The sequence below is a fragment of the Eublepharis macularius genome, chromosome 17, assembly GCF_028583425.1.
Source record: "Eublepharis macularius isolate TG4126 chromosome 17, MPM_Emac_v1.0, whole genome shotgun sequence".
NCBI classification, from domain to species: domain Eukaryota; kingdom Metazoa; phylum Chordata; class Lepidosauria; order Squamata; family Eublepharidae; genus Eublepharis; species Eublepharis macularius.
The window spans coordinates 44,786,056-44,805,438 of NC_072806.1; the positions used below are offsets into that span (position 1 = coordinate 44,786,056).

The 19,383-nt window shown below is 51.0% G+C and overlaps 1 protein-coding gene across 1 annotated transcript in view; it reads right to left on the bottom strand.

Moving 5' to 3' along the window:
- The window catches only part of PHYHIPL (phytanoyl-CoA 2-hydroxylase interacting protein like), a 149,940-nt gene that overhangs the window by 73,895 nt on the left and 56,662 nt on the right, over nt 1-19,383 (bottom strand). Inside the window, exon 2 of the mRNA XM_055001890.1 lies at nt 2,064-2,260. Within this exon, the coding sequence (XP_054857865.1) occupies nt 2,064-2,260 (197 nt within the window). The remainder of the gene's footprint in view (nt 1-2,063; nt 2,261-19,383) is intronic.

Consider the following 19,383-nt stretch of genomic DNA (forward strand, 5'->3'; position numbering starts at 1 on the left):
GAGACCAACCCGCTATGTTCCAAGAAATCATTTCCAAATCTTTGGATGACTGCCGATAGTGGCTGTCTAAGGCCAGTCATGCTGGGGCCACATTGGTATATGAAACAGGGGACATGATGTTATTAGACCCCTGTGCCAAGGCCTGTGTATCTGACCTCAAGATTGGATTGGTTTCTGATAATGCCAAATGATCCCCACTCAACGTTGCTTCGCCAGCCCTCTCTGCTGACTTCTCTGGAGTAAGGAGGGTAGCAGTTTCCTTTTCGGGAGATCCCTGGCACTCTTCCACACAGATGGTCTCCCATTCTTGTACTCCTATCTCTAGCAACTGCTGCAATACCTAAATCCATCTTTTATTTCCTGAAAAGGACTTCGCAGGATGTATTCTTCAAACTCAGTTTTAATGGCTTTTCCTTCCACAGGAACAAAGTGCTGTCAGACTAGTGCAAACCAGGCCATCATGCAGACAGCACCAATAAGGAAATTTATATTTTTGACAATTCACACACGATCAACTAGGCTGAGAGACTGCTTTTAGATAATAACATGGAAGCCAGTAGCCTAGATGCTCTGCAAGTCTAGTTTTTTCGACAAAGAAATCGGATAATACCATTTTAAAGATATCTCAAGGATGATAGGATCACTCAAGGGGCTGCACATATGTGAAGCTATTTCCCCCCTCAATATGATTCCTTGTGCATGGGTTTATATGGAGAAACCTCGCTGTGAACCATATGTATGCTGAATAAGTATGGAAAATAGCTTTGGCTTCCCACTGGAATTTGCCCACTTCCTTTGGACTTGGAGTGCTGCCTTCTTGATGAGCAATACAAACTATCGACTATGTTTGCAACCACTTCTTTTACCTTACTTTCCATTTACCATTGAGAAAGCAACTTGTAAGTAGTCCTGTGGAGTTTCTCACTAACCCTTACCTGAGGCATTTGGCTATACCAAACCTGTACAATTTGTAACCTGCAACACCAAATACAGTTCTTCAGCCATATATTGTGGTATGTTGGAGAAACAGGTACAGTTTACTGGGGCCCAGGAGCTGAAGGGACAGCACCATCCCCATGATATGGTCTATTCATGTCATTTCAAACATTTAAAAAGGTTTTCTTTTATGACACACAAGATTATACACAAGACCACCCCCGTACTATTCAGCCTGCCCTTTAAGATCCTCTTCTGAAGCCCAGTGTCCTTGCCCCCTTCTCCTGAATATTAGGAAAAACCTTTTCATGGTCAGAGTAGTTCAAAGGTGGAATCAGCTGCCTAGGGAGGTGGTGGGCTCCCCTTCGCCGGCTGTTTTCGAGAAGGGGCTGGACGAATCTTGGTCAGGGCTGCTTTAGGCTGATCCTGCACTGGGCAGGGGGTTGGACTGGACGGTCTGCATGGCCCCTTCCAAGTATTCTGTGATTCTGTGATTCAGGGTTAAGGTGAGGCGGATGGCAACCAGGGACTGGGAGGCTTTGGAATGTCCTCCTGCATGAGGTTTGTCTGGTTTCCTTAAAGTGTCAAGTCAAAAATATGTCTTTTAACTAATTTTTAACGAAGGGGTGCCATCTCTTTAGCTGATTATTGAGCACTCCTTGACTGAGTGGACTCTGTTCTATGAATAGCCTTTTCGGCTGCTCAGTGTTTTGTTTTATGCTGATTTTATGCCTTGTCTCGTTTATCATGGGTTGTTTTGTTGTTTCAGCTGTCAGTCACCTCGAATCATTCCCTGGAGAGACAGGATAGAACCTTCCTAAACAAGTAAGTGCCAATGAGCATGTGCATTAACTTAATGTGCCCTGCCCCATTTCTCAGCCAAGATGTGCAATTTCCTGACAGAAAACAAAAATGAGAGGTTTGATCAGGTGCCAAGCTGGAGAGGAAATATGCAGGTCTAAGCTAAACAGAGCAATGAGAGAGTCTGCAAAACCCCATGGCAAGGAAACATTTTTCTGGAGTAAAAACCTCTGAGCGTGGCCTCAACAGAGGTCTTTTGGTGGCAACAGTATGCGCTACGGAATTAATTTACCAGCGAATCCCACCAGTACCAAAAAACCCCATACCTTGTGCTTAAATTTGTTGGAATTCTTGTTCTCTTTTTTATTTAGATCAATGAAGTAGTGAGTGATGCGTTCCTTGGATTTAGAATCCATGTCCCACAAAATCTTGAAAGAATCACAGGTGATGTTGCTGATTTTGATGTTGTGGGGCACCGGGAGCTCTTCCATCTCTGCAATCCCACTATCTTGTGATTTGTTCCCTGTGTGGACATGGATAGAAAATGTGCCACAGTTAGCAAAAGGCCACGGCTGACCTTGCTGCTTGTAACTGACTGGAGAATTAAAGCGGAGTGTTTTCCTCAATAAAAAAGAACATGGTTAAGGGTGTAAATTTAATATCTAAAAAGCTCAAGTGGAAGCAGGGGTGGAGCCAAAAATGAGGAGGCCAGAGCAGAACCGAATTTAAGTTCTGAAAGATTCTTGGCAGGTCAGAGGTAGGACCCAAGTGGAACCTGGTGAGTCATGGGTGATGCCTAAGAAAATCTGTAGCTTTCCAGATCCTAAGGCCTAGTCCATACACATGCAACAGAACGAGGCCGTAGAATGGACTTTACCACATCTCAGGAAGAACATTTGGTAGAATCCAGCCAAATCTTTTACTTAATCTTGCCTCACTTTTCTCTTTATTAGAGCCCCATACCACATGGCTTTTTTACAGACAGCAACAATGACCCCCCAGAATGGCCTTTTTTGGTGGTCAAAGGAGACCTCTCCATCAATTTTCACCAGCAGAAAGGCTGGTTGGATCCAACATTTTGTGTTGATCCACTCAGTGCTGTAGTCTGAAAAGTACAATATTGGCTGCCAGATAGCCCACTAAAAGATACATAGAAGAAGTAGGATAAGTGTAGGATCTGGAAAACGTGCATCTTCATCTGCAATGCAGAAACATTTTTATTTGCATAAGCAGCGCCGGCAAAAGTGATGAGATTATCCACATGACTAAATGTTCTTCAACATTAGTTAAAACGTCACCGTCTGGTTCAGTGTAAATTACAGCAAAATGCAGAGCTGAGCCAATGTGATTTTTAAAAAAACATCCCAAGAGAGATATGAAGTAATTAATGTTAGAGAGAATTATTCCAGCTCCCAACACTAGATTGGTGGCCAATTTTTATCACATCAGCTTCTGCACTCCCTTGTTGCACCAGGGGATCCCCTACCTCCACTGGGGGAATGGGATCCCCAGAAACTGACAATTTTCCAAATCCAATTGAGTTTGGAATAAGTTTGGAATAAGTGATATCACCTACTATACAGTGACGTGCTTAAAAATACCCCCTCCCCCAAATTACTGCCATAGAAACATTGTTAGGTGGAGGTAACGATGACGATGACGATGACGATGACGATGACGATGACGATGACGATGACGATGACGATGACGATGACGATGACGATGACGATGACGATAACAATATAACTTTCAATTTATATACTGCCCTTCAGGATGACTTAACACTCACTCAGAGCAGTTTACAAAGTATGTCATTATTATCCTCACAACAATAATCACCCTGTGAGGTGGGTGGGGCTGAGAGAGCTCCTAGAAGCTGTGACTGACCCAAGGTCACCCAGCTGGCTTCAAGTGGAGGAGTGGGGAATCAAACATGGTTCTCCAGATTAGATTCCCATGCTCTTAACCACCACACTAAACTGACTCTCTCTAATTACAAGAAATAACTGCATGGGTACCGTGCATGTAGGCCTGGTGTAGCAGTAAAACCCATTGATTTTGATAAGGCAAGTGTACATCTGAGCCAAAGTGTAAGCTCTAAACAACTGTTTCCTCCTCCCTCCCCACCTTATGTTATGCCTGATTCACAAATGGCTAATTGCATAATTAAGTTATTATCCATATGAGCAATGACTCAGAGGAATCACAGTTGTCGAACTCAATGTTATTTCATGTTGTGCTAGCAAACTCCCACTCTTCATTACTGCTTTCCTTCAACAACAAACAGATGAATGCATGAAAAATAATGTTAATAGCAAAAATCGGCACCCACCCGGGAGCGCGCTCGCGCGCTTACCCGGGTGCCGGGCTTTGCCCTCGCGACGGGAGAAAGGGGGGCGGACCTTCCCGGGCATCCGGGTATTGAGGGAGGCGTGGCCGGCGATTTCAAGCCGGCCCCAGCCTCTGCTGTGGCGCAGTTGCCTCAGCAAGCTCGTGGGAGAGGGAGTTTCCCTCTGCTCGCACGGCTACCCGAGGTTGAGGCGCAGGAGCATTTTGGTGTGGAGGCGGCCGCGAGGCGTCGGGAAGCAGCGTGCACCGGCGTTCCCCCCCTCCTTTTCGGAGCGGTCACGCAGGCTGGCTGATTGAGGCGGCCTTTTCGTTTGGGGGGGGGATTTACTGTATCCCGGCTCCGGTGGGCTCGGCGCCCGGCGGCTTCGGCCACGGCCCCGGTTTTAGGCCGCGGTTTTCTAGGGCGGCTAGGCCCTCTGCGCTGCTGCGGCTGGCGGCTTCGGCTGTGGCCTTCAGCTCTCGGGCCCGCTTCCTTTGAGGCTTGCTGTCCCGCGGCTTTGTCGGCGGGCACTTGGTTTGCCAGGGGGGGACAGGGCTTGGGGTCTTCTGCCCGTGGTTTGTACGGCCCAGGGTGGTTTTAGGTTGGGCCCGGTGGAAGGTTGTTTTGCTGGCTGGGTGGTACAACCCCCCCGAACCCCCCCTCCTTCCTGCCGGATTGGTGATTAAGGCTCCATTTGGGGTAGGGTATTAAGGCTCTTCCCACTCACTCACCCTCCCTTGGTTATATATAGATGGGTGGAATATAATAAAGGGAGTGGGAGTGTGGGGTGAAGTGATTTTACTCAGTTTGCTTACAAGCTGAGTCGCCCCCCCCCTCCCCTGCCCACAGGAGCAGATTAGGGAGTGTGCTTTTAGTGTGCATCTGCATTGCCCCCTCCCCTCTGAGCCATGCCTCCTAAAAAAGGGGCAGGGGTAAGTAAAGGCAAGCAGCCTGCCAAACGCCCCACTGCCGGGCATGGGTTGCCTGCGTCTTCCTCAGACGAAGATGACGGGGAAGCCGCACGGCAGGAAATTCTGGCCAAGTTGGCCGCTCTGGAGAGCAGGCAGGGAGCTGTTTCTAGGCAACCTGCTGTTTCCAGGGCTCAGAGGGCTACTAAGCGGGTATCCTCTTCCACTTTTCAGAGGGAGGTTCTAACTCGTTTGTCTGCCCTTGAAGGTTCCGTAGATGCAGTCAGTGCAGCGGCAGGTCGGTCTAGCGGTGGTGAGCCCAGTGGGGCCGCGGAACAGGAAGCGCAGGAGGCGCTGAAGACTGCAGAGGAGCCGCCCATTGCCGTGGTAGTGGACCAACCGGAAGCGGAGGGTAAGCTGCCTGCACCGAACACCTCTTACACTTGGCCTTGGGGGCCGGTCAGTGGACCTGGGCCTTCAAGCTGGATCCCTCCGTCACAGGCAGTCGGGTCTCAGGTTAGCCCGACGGGGAGCGTTCAGCCCTGGCCTGGTTATACGTACCAGGGTGGGCAGTGCCTTCCTGGCCCTTGGCAGTACTGGGGCTCACAACCCTTGCCGCTGCAAGCAGGAGTTGGGTCTCCAGCTTCAGGGGCGGCTCCGACAGGTGGGTCGGTTCAAGCTCTGGGCAGCCCCCCTTTTGGGCAGCCGCAATGGATGTGGCCCTTGGTGGCTGGTAGCCCCTATTATCAGGCCCTGGGGGTTATGCCATACAGGGCTATGCCATTTGGGGACACCGCCTTGCCGTTAGGCGACCACTTGACGCCCGCTACTAGGGACAAGATACTGCGAGGGGAATTCGTGGATGTCTTTACCCTCCTTTTCCGTGAGCTGGAAAAGAAGGATAAGGATGACATGGATGACCGCGACAAGGAACGGCTGAAGCGGCGCAGGATTGACCGCTCCTGGGCAAACTGGTTGCCCGGGATGTTAATATACGCTGGTGTGATAGCGCGTGCCCAGCCACAGAGGGCTGCCCCTTTGTTTCAATACATAGATATAGTATATCGGGCACATACGGAATTCGTCGGTGCTGCTTGGATGCAGTACGATGAAGAGTTCCGTATGCGCGCTGCTGTGGATCCCACGCTGCCCTGGGACCGCATTCACCAGCAGCTTTGGCTACAGCTTATGGTGCCAGCCAAGCCTAATCTGGGTGACAGGTCAGATAGCAGGCATTTGGTGCAGCGTCTCTCCTCCCCTCCTGGCTCCCGCGCCTCTGCGGGGCAGCCGGTTCAGCCCCGGCTGCTTTGCTGGGACTTCGCATACCAAGGGGTGTGCGCCAGGAGGGGGTGTGGATTTAAGCACGAGTGCCCTCGCTGCAAAGGCCCCCATGCCTTCTCAGCTTGTCCTCGCCCCCATCCGCGGGGAGGCGGTTCCCGGCCAGGAGGTGGACAGTGGAAGCCTTCACCTGATAAGGGGACCAACGCCCATAAAGCTGAGGGTGCTTCATAATTTGTTGCAGGGTTATCCTGATAGGGAATCTGCTCAGTTTTTGTTAGAGGGGTTTAGTTTTGGTTTTAGGATTCCTTTTCAGGGTCCTCGGGCCCCCTTCATGTCATCCAACCTGCATTCAGTGGTTGGTATGGAGGAGGTAGTTAGGAAGAAAATTAGGAGGGAATGTTTAGAGGGCCGTGTCTTGGGCCCTTTCCATTCCCCCCCCAGTTCCCAATTTGAGGGTCTCCCCATTGGGAGGTGTGCCCAAAAAAGCTGCTGGGGAGTATCGTTTAATTCACCACCTGTCCTTTCCCAGGGGTGGGTCTGTTAATGACGCCATCCCATAGCACCTGTGTACGGTGCGGTACACGTCTTTTGACGAGGCGGTCGCTATGGTGAAGCGCAATGGTTTTGGGGCCGAAATGGCGAAATGCGACATTAAGTCGGCCTTTCGTCTTTTACCTGTCCACCCATTGGATTTTGAGTTGCTGGGATTCACTTTTGAAGACCAGTTCTATATGGACAGGGCCCTCCCTATGGGATGCTCTGTTTCCTGTGCGGCCTTCGAGAAATTCAGTACCTTTTTAGAGTGGGCATTGCGTCACTGGATGAAATGCCGTGACTCTGCCCACTATTTGGATGATTTTATTTTTTGTGGACCCCAGGGGTCTGGTCAATGTGCACGGTTGCTGGCTGGCTTTATATCCCTGGCGGGGGAACTTGGCGTTCCCCTCGCCCATGAAAAGACTGAAGGGCCAAGTTTTGACTTATCTGGGTATCGAAATTGATACCGTTCAACAGACTTTCCGACTTCCACAGGCAAAGGTGGATGACCTTAGGGCGCGCCTGGCTGTGCTCAGAGAGAAGAGGAAGGCTTCCTTACTCAAGCTTCAGCAGTTAGTGGGCCACCTCAATTTTGCTTGCAAGGCGGTGGCGCCGGGGCGCCCTTTCTTACGGCGGCTATGTGATGTGATGGCCGTATTATGGCTTCCGCATCACAGGATTCGGCTGTCTCAGGGGATCAAGGACGACCTGAGGGTTTGGGAAGAGTTTCTGTCCTCCTTTAACGGGGTCACCTTTTGGCGGGACGAGCTGCTCCTTGAAGCGGAGCTGCGGGTGTCCTCGGATGCCGCTGGATCTGTGGGATTTGGTGTCTACTTTCGGGGGCACTGGTGCGCAGAGCCCTGGTCCGCTGCATGGCACGGCGGTGACGTTCTTAAAGATTTGACGTTTCTAGAATTTCTCCCGATTCTGGTTGCGGTATGGCTTTGGGGTGACGAGCTGGCCAATCATGTTGTCCACTTTTGGTGTGACAACATGGCTGTGGTTCATGTTATTAATTCATTGTCATCCCGGTCACCCAGGGACATGCAGTTGGTCAGGCCATTCACGCTCCGGTGCCTTCGTTTGAACATCTTGTTTAGGGCTAGGCACGCCCCTGGGCTAGATAATGGGGTGGCGGATGCTCTGTCTCGCCAGCAGATGGAGAAGTTCCGGCAATTAGCCCCAGATGCCGACGCCTTGCCTGTCCGGATGCCCTCGGAGCTGTGGATTCTTGGAGGGCCGAAGCACACAGGGCTATCCGGCTAGCCATCGCTCCTAGCACCAGAAGGTCGTATGATCGCGCGGTGCGACAGTTTGCCAGCTTCCGGTTGGAAGCTGGCTTGGAGCACTGCTAGCCCATTCCTGCAGAACATCTGATGCAGTTTTGTGTGGTCAGGAAGAGGGCCGGCTTGGCTGTGAAGTCCATTCGGGGACTTTTGGCTTCCTTGGCCTTCGTTAGTAAGGCCCGGGGGTTTTCGGAGGCCACCGGGGATTTTAGGGTGAGAAAAATGCTTGAAGGGTGGTCTAGGGAGGCCGGGTCTCGGCCTGATGCTAGGCAACCCATTTCCCCGGATATCCTGCGTGGGTTGAGTATGGTTTGGGGCTCGATTTGCTCCTCGAAATATGAGGCTATTCTGTTCCATGCGGCTTCCCTTACTGCCTTTTTCGGAGCTTTTAGAGTTGGGGAGCTGGTGGCACAATCTCGTGGTGATAGGTCTGATAGAGCCCTTCGGGTCAGGGATGTGCAGTTTGTCGGAGATGGGGTTTCCATCTGCCTTCGTCACTCCAAGACGGACCAGCACCGCAAGGGGGTGGTTGTACAGCTGGGTGTGTGTGCTGAGGAGGAGCTTTGCCCAGTTCGGGCTTTGCGGGCTTTCCTCGATGTACGGGGCTCAGATGAGGGGCTCCTCTTTTGTCACTGTGATGGGGCCCCCCTTACTAGGTACCAGTTCTGGTCCATTACAGAGCGGGCGCTTGCCAAGCTTGGCCTAAAGGGTTTTGCTCCCATTCATTTCGTATTGGGGCAGCTTCCACTGCTGCTGCAATGGGGTACCCCGAGGTAGCCATTTGCAGTGTGGGGCGGTGGAGATCTGCGGCATATAAGGGATATGTACGTCCCCTGCCGCACCAGTTGTAGCTTTGGCTGATTGTTCTTTTCTTCTTTAGGTGCTGTGGTTCGCCGAGGGAGGTGTCGGATCCTCATCTGCGGACACAGTATGATTTTTTGGGCAGCGCATCAGGCCAAGAGGACCCCGTGGGGGTCTCAGCTTGGCCTTAGTCGTTGGGCCCAGGTCGAGTGGCAGGGCCATTGGGGCCTGCGTTGGCCGGGCCTGTTGCCGCTCCTGTTTGAGGGACGGTGTTCCCCGCCGCCGGACTTCTTAGTTATCCACTTAGGTGGCAACGACTTGGGATGGGTTAAAGGCAAGGCCCTTACTATGCAGGCACAGGCTGACTTAAAGTTCATTGTTCAGCAATGGCCTGGGGTTCTCATCATTTGGTCTGCCATTCTCCCACGCTGTGTTTGGCGGGAGGCTTTGGATCATGACGCGGTAGAGTGTGCCAGGCGCAAGGCCAATAAAGCCATGTTTAAGGCGCTGTGTGCAGGGCTGGGGATTTACTTACCCCACCCGTGGATTCATGACACGTATGCCAACCTCTACCGAGGTGATGGTATTCACCTGTCCGTCGCGGGAAATGAAATATTTCTGACCGATCTACTGCAAGGGTTGTTGCTTTCCCTGCAGGAGATGTGGGGCGTCAGGGCCTAAGGCTTGCAGAGGCTTGGCCCTGTCGGTGGCAGGTTAGTTGGGGTAGGCAGAGCGGGCCGGTGGGCACCCGGTGGCATTTTCCCATTGGTGGGGAATGGGGGCCTGTCTCGGATCAGCGGCGGGCTTTACGGCTGCCAGCAGAGAGGGCAGGCTGCCCTGGGACCCCCTGGAAAAGGCCTTCCCTCGGGCTTTACAGCTGGGGTGCATGGTGCTTTAAAGGGGGGAACCATTCGCCTGGCCGGCCGGGTTACAGCCATGCATGCATGGCTCGCGCCTGGGGCAGGGGGTGCTCGCCCATGCAGTTTGAGGAGCAGGTCTGACCCCTTGCTCGAACTGTACCGCTAGTTGGCCCTTGCCGTTATTATGATGATAGGTTAATTAATTATAAATAAATCGGTCAGAAATGGCCCTGTTTCACCCAAGCTTTGTGTCCGTCTCTTTATTCCCAATGGGAGGGCAAATCGGCACCCACCCGGGAGCGCGCTCGCGCGCTTACCCGGGTGCCGGGCTTTGCCCTCGCGATGGGAGAAAGGGGGGCGGACCTTCCCGGGCATCCAGGTATTGAGGGAGGCATGGCCGGCGATTTCAAGCCGGCCCCAGCCTCTGCTGTGGTGCAGTTGCCTCAGCAAGCTCGTCCCTCCCTCCGCTCCCTTGGGCAGCAGTACAGGTTTTTTCCGGTCGCCGGTTAAGGGGCCAGGTAGGAATTTTTTCGCCCCTCACCTGTTTGGCTGTTGGTGTGGTGCGTTTTTCGCCTACCTTGTACTGCTGGGGGAATTAGGTTTATGCAGTTCTGGTTTGCAGGTTAGTTGGGGTAGGCAGAGCGGGCTGGTGGGCACCCGGTGGCATTTTCCCATTGGTGGGGAATGGGGGCCTATCTCGGATCAGCGGCAGGCTTTACAGCTGCCAGCAGAGAGGGCAGGCTGCCCTGGGACCCCCTGGAAAAGGCCTTCCCTCGGGCTTTACGGCTGGGGTGCATGGTGCTTTAAAGGGGGGAACCATTCGCCTGGCCGGCCGGGTTACAGCCATGCATGCATGGCTCGCGCCTGTCAGGTCCAGTGTATATATAAACTGTACTGACTCCATTTTCTAATGCTTCTAGTGTTTAAGTGCTTTCCCCACAGGTGCACCGGTTCCCAAGCAGATTGCCGTTGTTTTGTCTAACACCGTTCCACCAAGGATTGGCCTTGAGAGGGAGCAACTTCCCAAGACTGAAAGATGTTGTTTTGAGAACTATGGGGGGAGGCTGGTGCAGCTGGGAACTGTTACTTTGTACCTCATGCTTTGCCCTTCATTGGTAACAATGATCGTGTACCATCCTGAGTCCTCTATTCAGGATCGTGGACTATAATGGACTTTTTCTGCAGTAAAGTTTCCTTATTCAAACAATGGACTCTTGTTTGCTTGTAAAGGGGAATCTGTAGGAAGATCATTATTTAGCCACAGTCTGACATTTTGTTACCAATCATGCCTGAGTCGGGCCCAGCGGAATCCAAGGCAGTCCCGGACAGGGATCCTTTGTTTGATCCGTATGCGCCTCCTGACGATCAACCAGTGCCACGGGAACAGCCCCTGATTCGAGATTAACGACGCCGGGAGGGGCAAGCCCGCGCGGCCCAGCACCCATCAGGCCTTCGCTGCTGCGGCCCCTCCTGCTTCAACTGCAACTAATACCTCTACAGCAACCGGTACGTTTGCCTCCAGACAAACCAGTATTACCACCTCCTAACCAACCAGTGGGGCCTATACCACTACGACCCCGCTGACCCGACCCGCAGCGGCCGATCATGGCCCAACCTATTCGGCCACCTCCAACCCAACCGCTACGGCCAGCACCTCCGGTGTTGCCACCGCCAGCCCGGCCGCGGTTGCCGCCTCCAGCCCAGCCGTTACTACCGCCACCAACCCAACCGAGGCCACCGCCGCCAGCCCAGCCGGTGCCACCGCCACTGACCCAACCAAGGCCACTGCCGCCAGCCCAGCCGGTGCTACCGCCGCCAGCACAGCCAGTACCGCTGCCACAACCATGGCCCCAACAACCTCTTCCCGTGCAAGCGCCCTTGATGGTTCCGATGGACTTTTACCCGGCACCAGCCCTGAGACAAGACCTTCCCATGGGCTGGGTGAAACTGGAAGCTACTTTTGACGGGGATCCCTCCAAACTGGGATTTTTCCTAGTGCAGGTAGTACAGTTCTTCAACCGGTGGGGACATCTCTTTGGTAGCGAGGCCAGCCAAATTGAGCATCTCGGTTCTCGTTTACAAGGCAAAGCAGCAGACTGGTATGTAGGATTATACAATATTGGGGCCCCAGAACTCAATACTTTACAGGGGTTGGTGGACGCTATCCGAGCACAATACGAAGACCCCTTGGAAGAAACTAGGGCCCGAACAGAGTTGCAAGCCATTAGACAAGGCAGCATGTCGGCAAGAGACTATGTTACGAAATTCCGACAACTAGCTGCTAAATGCCCTAGGTGTGAGGAATCCACCAAAATCATTCTGTTCAAGCAAGGGCTGAACCCGAGGCTTCTAGATAGAGCCCTTATGCAGGACAACCCGCCTACTCTATTGGGCTGGATTCAACTTGCATGCGAAGTCGAAAATCGCATTTTGGAAGTCCGCTTGGTCGAACAACAACAGCAAACGGGACAAAGACGAGCCTTAACTTTACAGAAGGGAGGACGGGGTACTGGATACGCCACCCGCGGAGCGAGAGATGCTAGATGGCAGCAAGGGTTGTGTTTGCAATGCGGACAAGCCGGTCACTTTGCAGCACAATGCCCCTACAGGCCTGTGCAAAGACCTCCACTCCAACTACGGCGTCCAACCCCTACTCCATTTCCTACATTTCAACGCCCAACACCAGCTCCCAGAGCGGGCAGGGGTCGTGGCACTCCCCAGCGACCTACCTCAGACAGGGGGTTAGAGGCGGAAGAAGTCATGGAATACGACCCCGCTACCCCAAATGTAGAAGGGAATCCAGAAAGTCCTCAGTCGGGAAACGAAATGGATCTGTCGTAAAAGGGCCCAACCGACATCCACCCCAAGCCCGTCACAACACGGCCGCATGGGTCCATATTATTCATACCAGTGATTTTGCTGAACCCGGAGAGGAAGATGCACATCCGTGTGCAAGCACTCATCGACTCGGGCTGTTCAAGAGACATCATTGCCCCAGCCCTAGTCAACGGACTGGTCTTACCAGTCCGGGAATTGCGAAACCCAGTTATTTTTGAACAAATGGACGGCACCAACATGAACCCTGTTACCACTGAAACAATTCCAGTGGTCACGGGCATGGGCCAACACTGGGAGAAAAGATCTTTCGTCATCAGCTCCACAGCCAAATACCCATTAATTCTAGGCAGCAAGTGGCTATGTGATCTCAACCCCCACATAAATTGGGCCGAAGGATGCGTCACCTTTACCCACGCCAACTGTAAAACCCATCGATGGAACCAAAATTGGGGTAGTGATCCCACCCACACTGAAAAAGCTCTTCTCACCCAGGAAGACATTAATCAAATACCCAAATATTATTGGCCTTTTTAAATGCTTTCTCCGAAGAAGAAGCTGATACTCTGCCCCCGCACAGAAGAACCGACTGCGCAGTAGAGATCTTACCCGGAGCCTCACTACCCAAAGGCCGACTTTATCCTATGAATCTCCATGAACGAGAAGAGCTCCGGAAATTCATCGACACCAATCTCCAATGGGGGTTCATCCGCCCAGCCAATAGTCCCCATGCGGCTCCGGTCCTCTTCGTGAAGAAAAAAGATGGGGGACTTCGGCTGTGCACGGACTTTAGGGGACTTAATGCTGTGTCAACCAACAACGCCTATCCCATCCCGCTCATCCGAGACCTGCTCAACGTCGTGGCCCAAGGTAAGATCTTTACGAAATTAGATTTAAAAGATGCTTACTTCCACGTTCGTATAAAGGCAGGAGATGAGTGGAAGACAGCGTTCAATACACCCCTCGGACAGTTTGAATACTTAGTTATGCCTTTTGGTTTGACGGGAGCCCCGTCCGTATTCATGTCCATGATAAATGAAGTCCTGCATGAATTCCTCTATAAAGGAGTTGTGGTGTATCTTGATGATGTATTAATTTACTCAGACACCGAGGAGGACCACATTCAACTAGTTCAGAAAGTTCTAGCTACTTTAATGGAGAATAAATTACCCATCAAGTTATCCAAATGTGAATTCCATAAAACTGAACTCACTTACCTTGGTTATTGTATATCCCCAGAAGGTTTAAAGATGGATCCATCTAAAATACAAGCGATCCAAGAATGGCAAACTCCCACCACCCGTAAAGAACTGCAGTCCTTCCTGGGTTTTGCCAACTTTTATAGAGACTTCATTGCAAATTTCGCGCAAATCACGCTCCCCTTAACAGAACTATTAAAAACCAAAGATAAAGGGGACAAGGCAAAGAAACCCTCCTCCAAAATACAATGGACACCCGATTGCCAAGCAGCCTTTGAATGCCTGAAAGGGCAGTTTGTAACAGAACCCGTCCTCTGCCACCCCAACGAACACTGCCCTTTCATAGTGCAGGTTGACGCCAGCGATACGGCCATTGGAGCAGTATTATTGCAAAGGGGGGAGGATGGAAAGCTGCGGCCTTGTGCATTCCTTTCAAGGAAGTTTTCTGATGCTGAAAGAAATTGGAATGTGTGGGAGAAGGAAGCCTTTGCTGTAAAAGCAGCCCTCACTAACTGGCGGCATTGGCTAGAGGGGGCGAGACACCCCTTCGAGGTTTGGACAGACCATAAAAATCTGGAGGCCCTTCGGAGCCCTCGCAGACTGAATGCCAAACAATTACGATGGGCAGAATTCTTTTCCAAATTCAATTTTACTCTGAATTACCTCCCAGGCAAAACTAACTTTCTCGCGGACGCCCTATCGCGCATGCCCCAACACAAAAGCAAACGGGAGGAGACTATAGACACAGTCTTCTCACCTACGCAATTGGGAGGCGTGGTGACTACACACAGCCGAGCAAGCCAGCCCCTCCCGCACAGCCAAGAGTGGAAATCGAAACTTAAAGCTGAGGTGGAAAAGGAGGGGGGTAAAGCTCCTAAAAACAAACTGAATCGATCCCCACAGGGGGATTGGCTAGCCGGGAACAAATTTTATGTCCCGGACAGCCTCCGCCGGGAGGTTTTGCAACGATGCCACGATGCCCCCACAGCTGGTCATTATGGGTACCTGAAAACGTTACATTTAATACAACGGCAATTCTGGTGGCCGGGCATGCGCAAAGACATTTCCCAATACGTTAGCTCCTGCCCCATTTGCCTCAGCGCCAAAACTCGGAAAAGGAAACCTCCGGGTCTTTTACAACCGTTGGAAACCCCTAACAAACCTTGGGACATAATATCCATGGACTTTATCACTGATTTACCTATTTCAAAGGGACATAATTGCATTTTAGTAGTGGTGGATCTGTTTTCCAAACAAGCACATTTTATTCCATGTACTGCTGTACCCACCGCTCGAAAATTGGCGGATTTATTCTTGAAACATATCGTAAAATTACATTCTTTTCCGTCCAAGGTGATTTCGGATCGCGGCGGACAGTTCGTTGCCAACTTCTGGCGGGAGCTTTTACGAATGTTGAATATTGAACAGGGAATCAGCTCAAGCCACCACCCACAAACCGACGGACAATCCGAAAAAACTAATCAGATCTTAGAACAGTTCCTTCGTTGCTACATTAACTTCCAAGATAATTGGGTGGACCTTCTCCCGCTAGCTGAATTTTCATACAACAACAGTGTGCATGCTTCCACTGGAGAGGCTCCTTTCAAAGTTGTATATGGAGCTCACTTTAACCCCTTCCCGTTGGACGCTCCCCCTCTCCATCCCTCTAGTTCGCCAGATGTGTCTTCATGGTGGGGGGAGGCCGCGCAACAATGGACTCTTATAAAACAACATCTCGAAAAAGCCAAACGGGATTACAAAAAGTACGCAGATCGCCATCGTGCGGCCGATTGGGATTTACAACCTGGAGATCATGTTTACATATCTACCAAAAATCTGAAACTAGCCCAGACCAGCCGCAAATTAGCGTTAAAATTCCTTGGACCTTTTCCTGTACGCAAGGTAATCAATAAAGTGACTGTTGCTGTAAATTTACCCAAGAATTTGCGCCATGTTCACGACACATTCCATGTCAGCCTCTTGAAAAGAGCTCCAACCGACGACAAGTGGCATGTCAAAGCTCCACCCATTCCAACGTTGATAGACGACCAAGTACACTATGAAGTGCAACAAATTCTGGACTCTAAATTCAAACGTAATCAGCTTTTTTACCTCATCAGGTGGAAGGACTTTGATTCTGGTTATGATGAATGGGTGAACTCTGTGCATGTTCATGCTCCTAGATTAACCAAAGCTTTCCATACTCGCTACCCATATAAACCAGGGGGGGTTTATTTTAAGGGGGGCAGAAATGTCAGGTCCAGTGTATATATAAACTGTACTGACTCCATTTTCTAATGCTTCTAGTGTTTAAGTGCTTTCCCCACAGGTGCACCGGTTCCCAAGCAGATTGCCGTTGTTTTGTCTAACACCGTTCCACCAAGGATTGGCCTTGAGAGGGAGCAACTTCCCAAGACTGAAAGATGTTGTTTTGAGAACTGTGGGGGGAGGCTGGTGCAGCTGGGAACTGTTACTTTGTACCTCATGCTTTGCCCTTCATTGGTAACAATGATCGTGTACCATCCTGAGTCCTCTATTCAGGATCGTGGACTATAATGGACTTTTTCTGCAGTAAAGTTTCCTTATTCAAACAATGGACTCTTGTTTGCTTGTAAAGGGGAATCTGTAGGAAGATCATTATTTAGCCACAGTCTGACAGCGCCTGGGGCAGGGGGTGCTCGCCCATGCAGTTTGAGGAGCAGGTCTGGTTGACCCCTTGCTCGAACTGTACCGCTAGTTGGCCCTTGCCGTTATTATGATGATAGGTTAATTAATTATAAATAAATCGGTCAGAAATGGCCCTGTTTCACCCAAGCTTTGTGTCCGTCTCTTTATTCCCAATGGGAGGGCAAAGAACTTTTTGCACTCATCTTTCCGCTTAAAAAAAAAAATGTCCCTCAGCCTCCAGGTTAGTTTTTTTCTTCGATTATGGCTTTTTAAAGCTTTTCCTGGTTGTTCTTCTATCTCTCTTAATGTTCTAATAACGGATTTGCTGTTCCTTTAGAATATACAGAAGTTACAGTTCTTCCATAGGGAAGTTCTAAAGTAGGTCAGATGAGATCCAAAGAAATGGAAACGTGTATCTAAGTTATATAAGTCAAGTCATGTAAGAACACCAGGTGTCATATATGCCTTCTGCATATCTGCCATGAATGTGAATGGGTTCTGCCTCTGGCTTCTGAGAGTGTGGGAAGTTCTTCATTGTTCCATGCCAGTGGGCTATCTTACAAATGTTACATATGTTTACTTTCTCTTTCTCGCTCTGCAGAGTCAGTGTCCTTGACAGCCAGCTGAAGCTGGCTCATGGGGCGCTCCTTCTGAGAACCAAAGATAAGCTTGTCTTTCTCACTGTCTGCTCTAAAACAATGTCTCACTACAAACCTCCCCTCCCTTAATGGTTCTTTTTCCCTTGGCGGGAAGATTCCCTATAACTAATGTTGCAAGCCCCCTTCTGCCAATTTCACCTGTCAATGCACGTTGTACTGAATGGATCTCTAATAAAGTTACTTCAACTGGAACACCTGTGTGTTAACTGTGGAGAATGTGGGGACCCAACTATCAGAGACTGACATTTTGCCAAAAGTCCCTATTTTCCTCTAGGACCAGAACCACGAATGAGAACACCTGCACAATGGCGAGTTATCCAAATGCAGGAAGCCCCAATGACTCAGAGAACCCTACAACCTACCATAAAGATCCCGCTGGATGGTGTGGGCTTGGTGCGACCTGAGAACAGAAATTGTGGTGGCAGGGCATGGTGTTTAGTCAAAGTATGGTGGACCTAGAGGAAATCATTAAGTTAGAAGAAGTTCCCACCAACCTGACTAAATCTCTGAAGCCAGAGGATAAATCCAGGATTACTGAAAAGGAACCTCCCCCTCCCCCCAGGACTGATTCCAGGCAGCTTCAAGCTGAATGGGGGAAAATGACTGGACTAAAGAGGGATATGGTGCAAGTGATGTAATGATTACAAGACATGATGGGTAATATTCAGATGATGGGGGTTCCCCAGAGGCAGAGGACTGATGGAGATGGAATGAGGGCAGGCCAATGGAATGGCTTACAGGGACCCTTCCCCCCATCCCTCCATGGAGGGGCCCAGTTAGACCCATGGCTGGCCAGCTGGTTGCTCCCCCACCATGAAGGGGCCCAGCGATCCTGTGGCAGCCAGGAGCACCAGTGCAACCCCCAGGACTTCATTAGCAGCTTCAGCTTCCAGTCAGGGTGCTGGTCATCCCACCACTCGGGGGTGCACCAATAAGAGGCCCACTACAACCACTGCTGCCAGTTTAACCCCTTCCCACTGGGCCGGCACTAGTGATACCAGTAGTGCCAGGAGGGCTGGTTATCCCACCACTCGGAGGTGTACTGAGGGGAGCATCATTACAACCCATGCCACCAGTTCACCCCCTCCCAGCCTGGTCACCACCAGGGATGCTGGCCACACCAGGAGGGGTCCCACATGCAATGATGCTCCAGCAGCGACTGAGGAAGTTAGAGGCATGCTTTGAGGGGGACCCCGAAGGTTTGGGTTACTTCATAGTGCAAGCCATGGAGTTCTTTCGAGAATGGGGGCACCTCTTCCCATCTGACCTAAGCCTGGTAAGCCATCTAGGATCTCTGTTGGGCGTGGTCAGGCAGCAAAATAGTATGTCACCCTTTATGAAGCTGTGGACCCGGAGCTTCAGAAACTTGAGGTGTTCGTTCAAGCATTGAAAGCTCAATTTGAGGACCCAGTGAAGGGAGAACGGGCAACTAAAGCGAATGTGGCAAGGAAGCCATCCAGTCCGGAAATACGTGGCAGAATTCAGGCAGTATGCAGCGAAAATATGTGACTGGTCTGAAGGGGTGAAAATGGAACTTTTACAAGCTGGCTTGAACCCAGATTTAGTGGCCAAAGCTTTGATACAAGACAATCCTGCCACTGTATTGGGATGGATCCGACTTGCCTGTGAGGTTGAAAACCAAGACCAAGTGGTGAAGCTCATAAAGATGCAGCACCAGTTAACAAATAGAAAGCCTCCTGTGGGACAGGGAAAAAAAGAGAAGAAGACCTTCAACCTACATTCCACAAACACGGAGCAAGCTATTCATAAGAGAAGGGGGTTATGTCTACAATGTGGAAGAGTTGGACATTTCGCTGACAAATGCCTGGGGAGCAGGAAGGAGCAAATGGAGGGAAGTCACTCTGAAAAGCCAGCAGCCCCATAAGCTACCAAGCTGCCGAAAAGGGCTCCTAAAAAGAGAAGCGAGGTGGTAACCTCAACGTTACAGAGGGGTCGAGTGAGGAACCCTCAGAAGAAGAAGAAACTCCCAGGCAGCCAGCGGGAAATGCCAGCAATCTGTAGTTAACCCCCAGTGGGGGACCCACATCCGAGTGCGGGCCTTAATTGACTCTGGATGCACTTGGGATTTGATTGCCCCAGCTCTAATCACAGGATCAGGGCTAAACATATGTAAATTGGATCACCGCATTGTATTTGAACAGATGGATGGGTCTCAAATGAAAGGAGCCCCAGCCAATGTAGAAACTGGGATGGTCCCAGTGGGAAAGGGGAGCCATTGGGAAGCCAGAACTTTCATAGTGACTGACACCACTAAATTCCCATT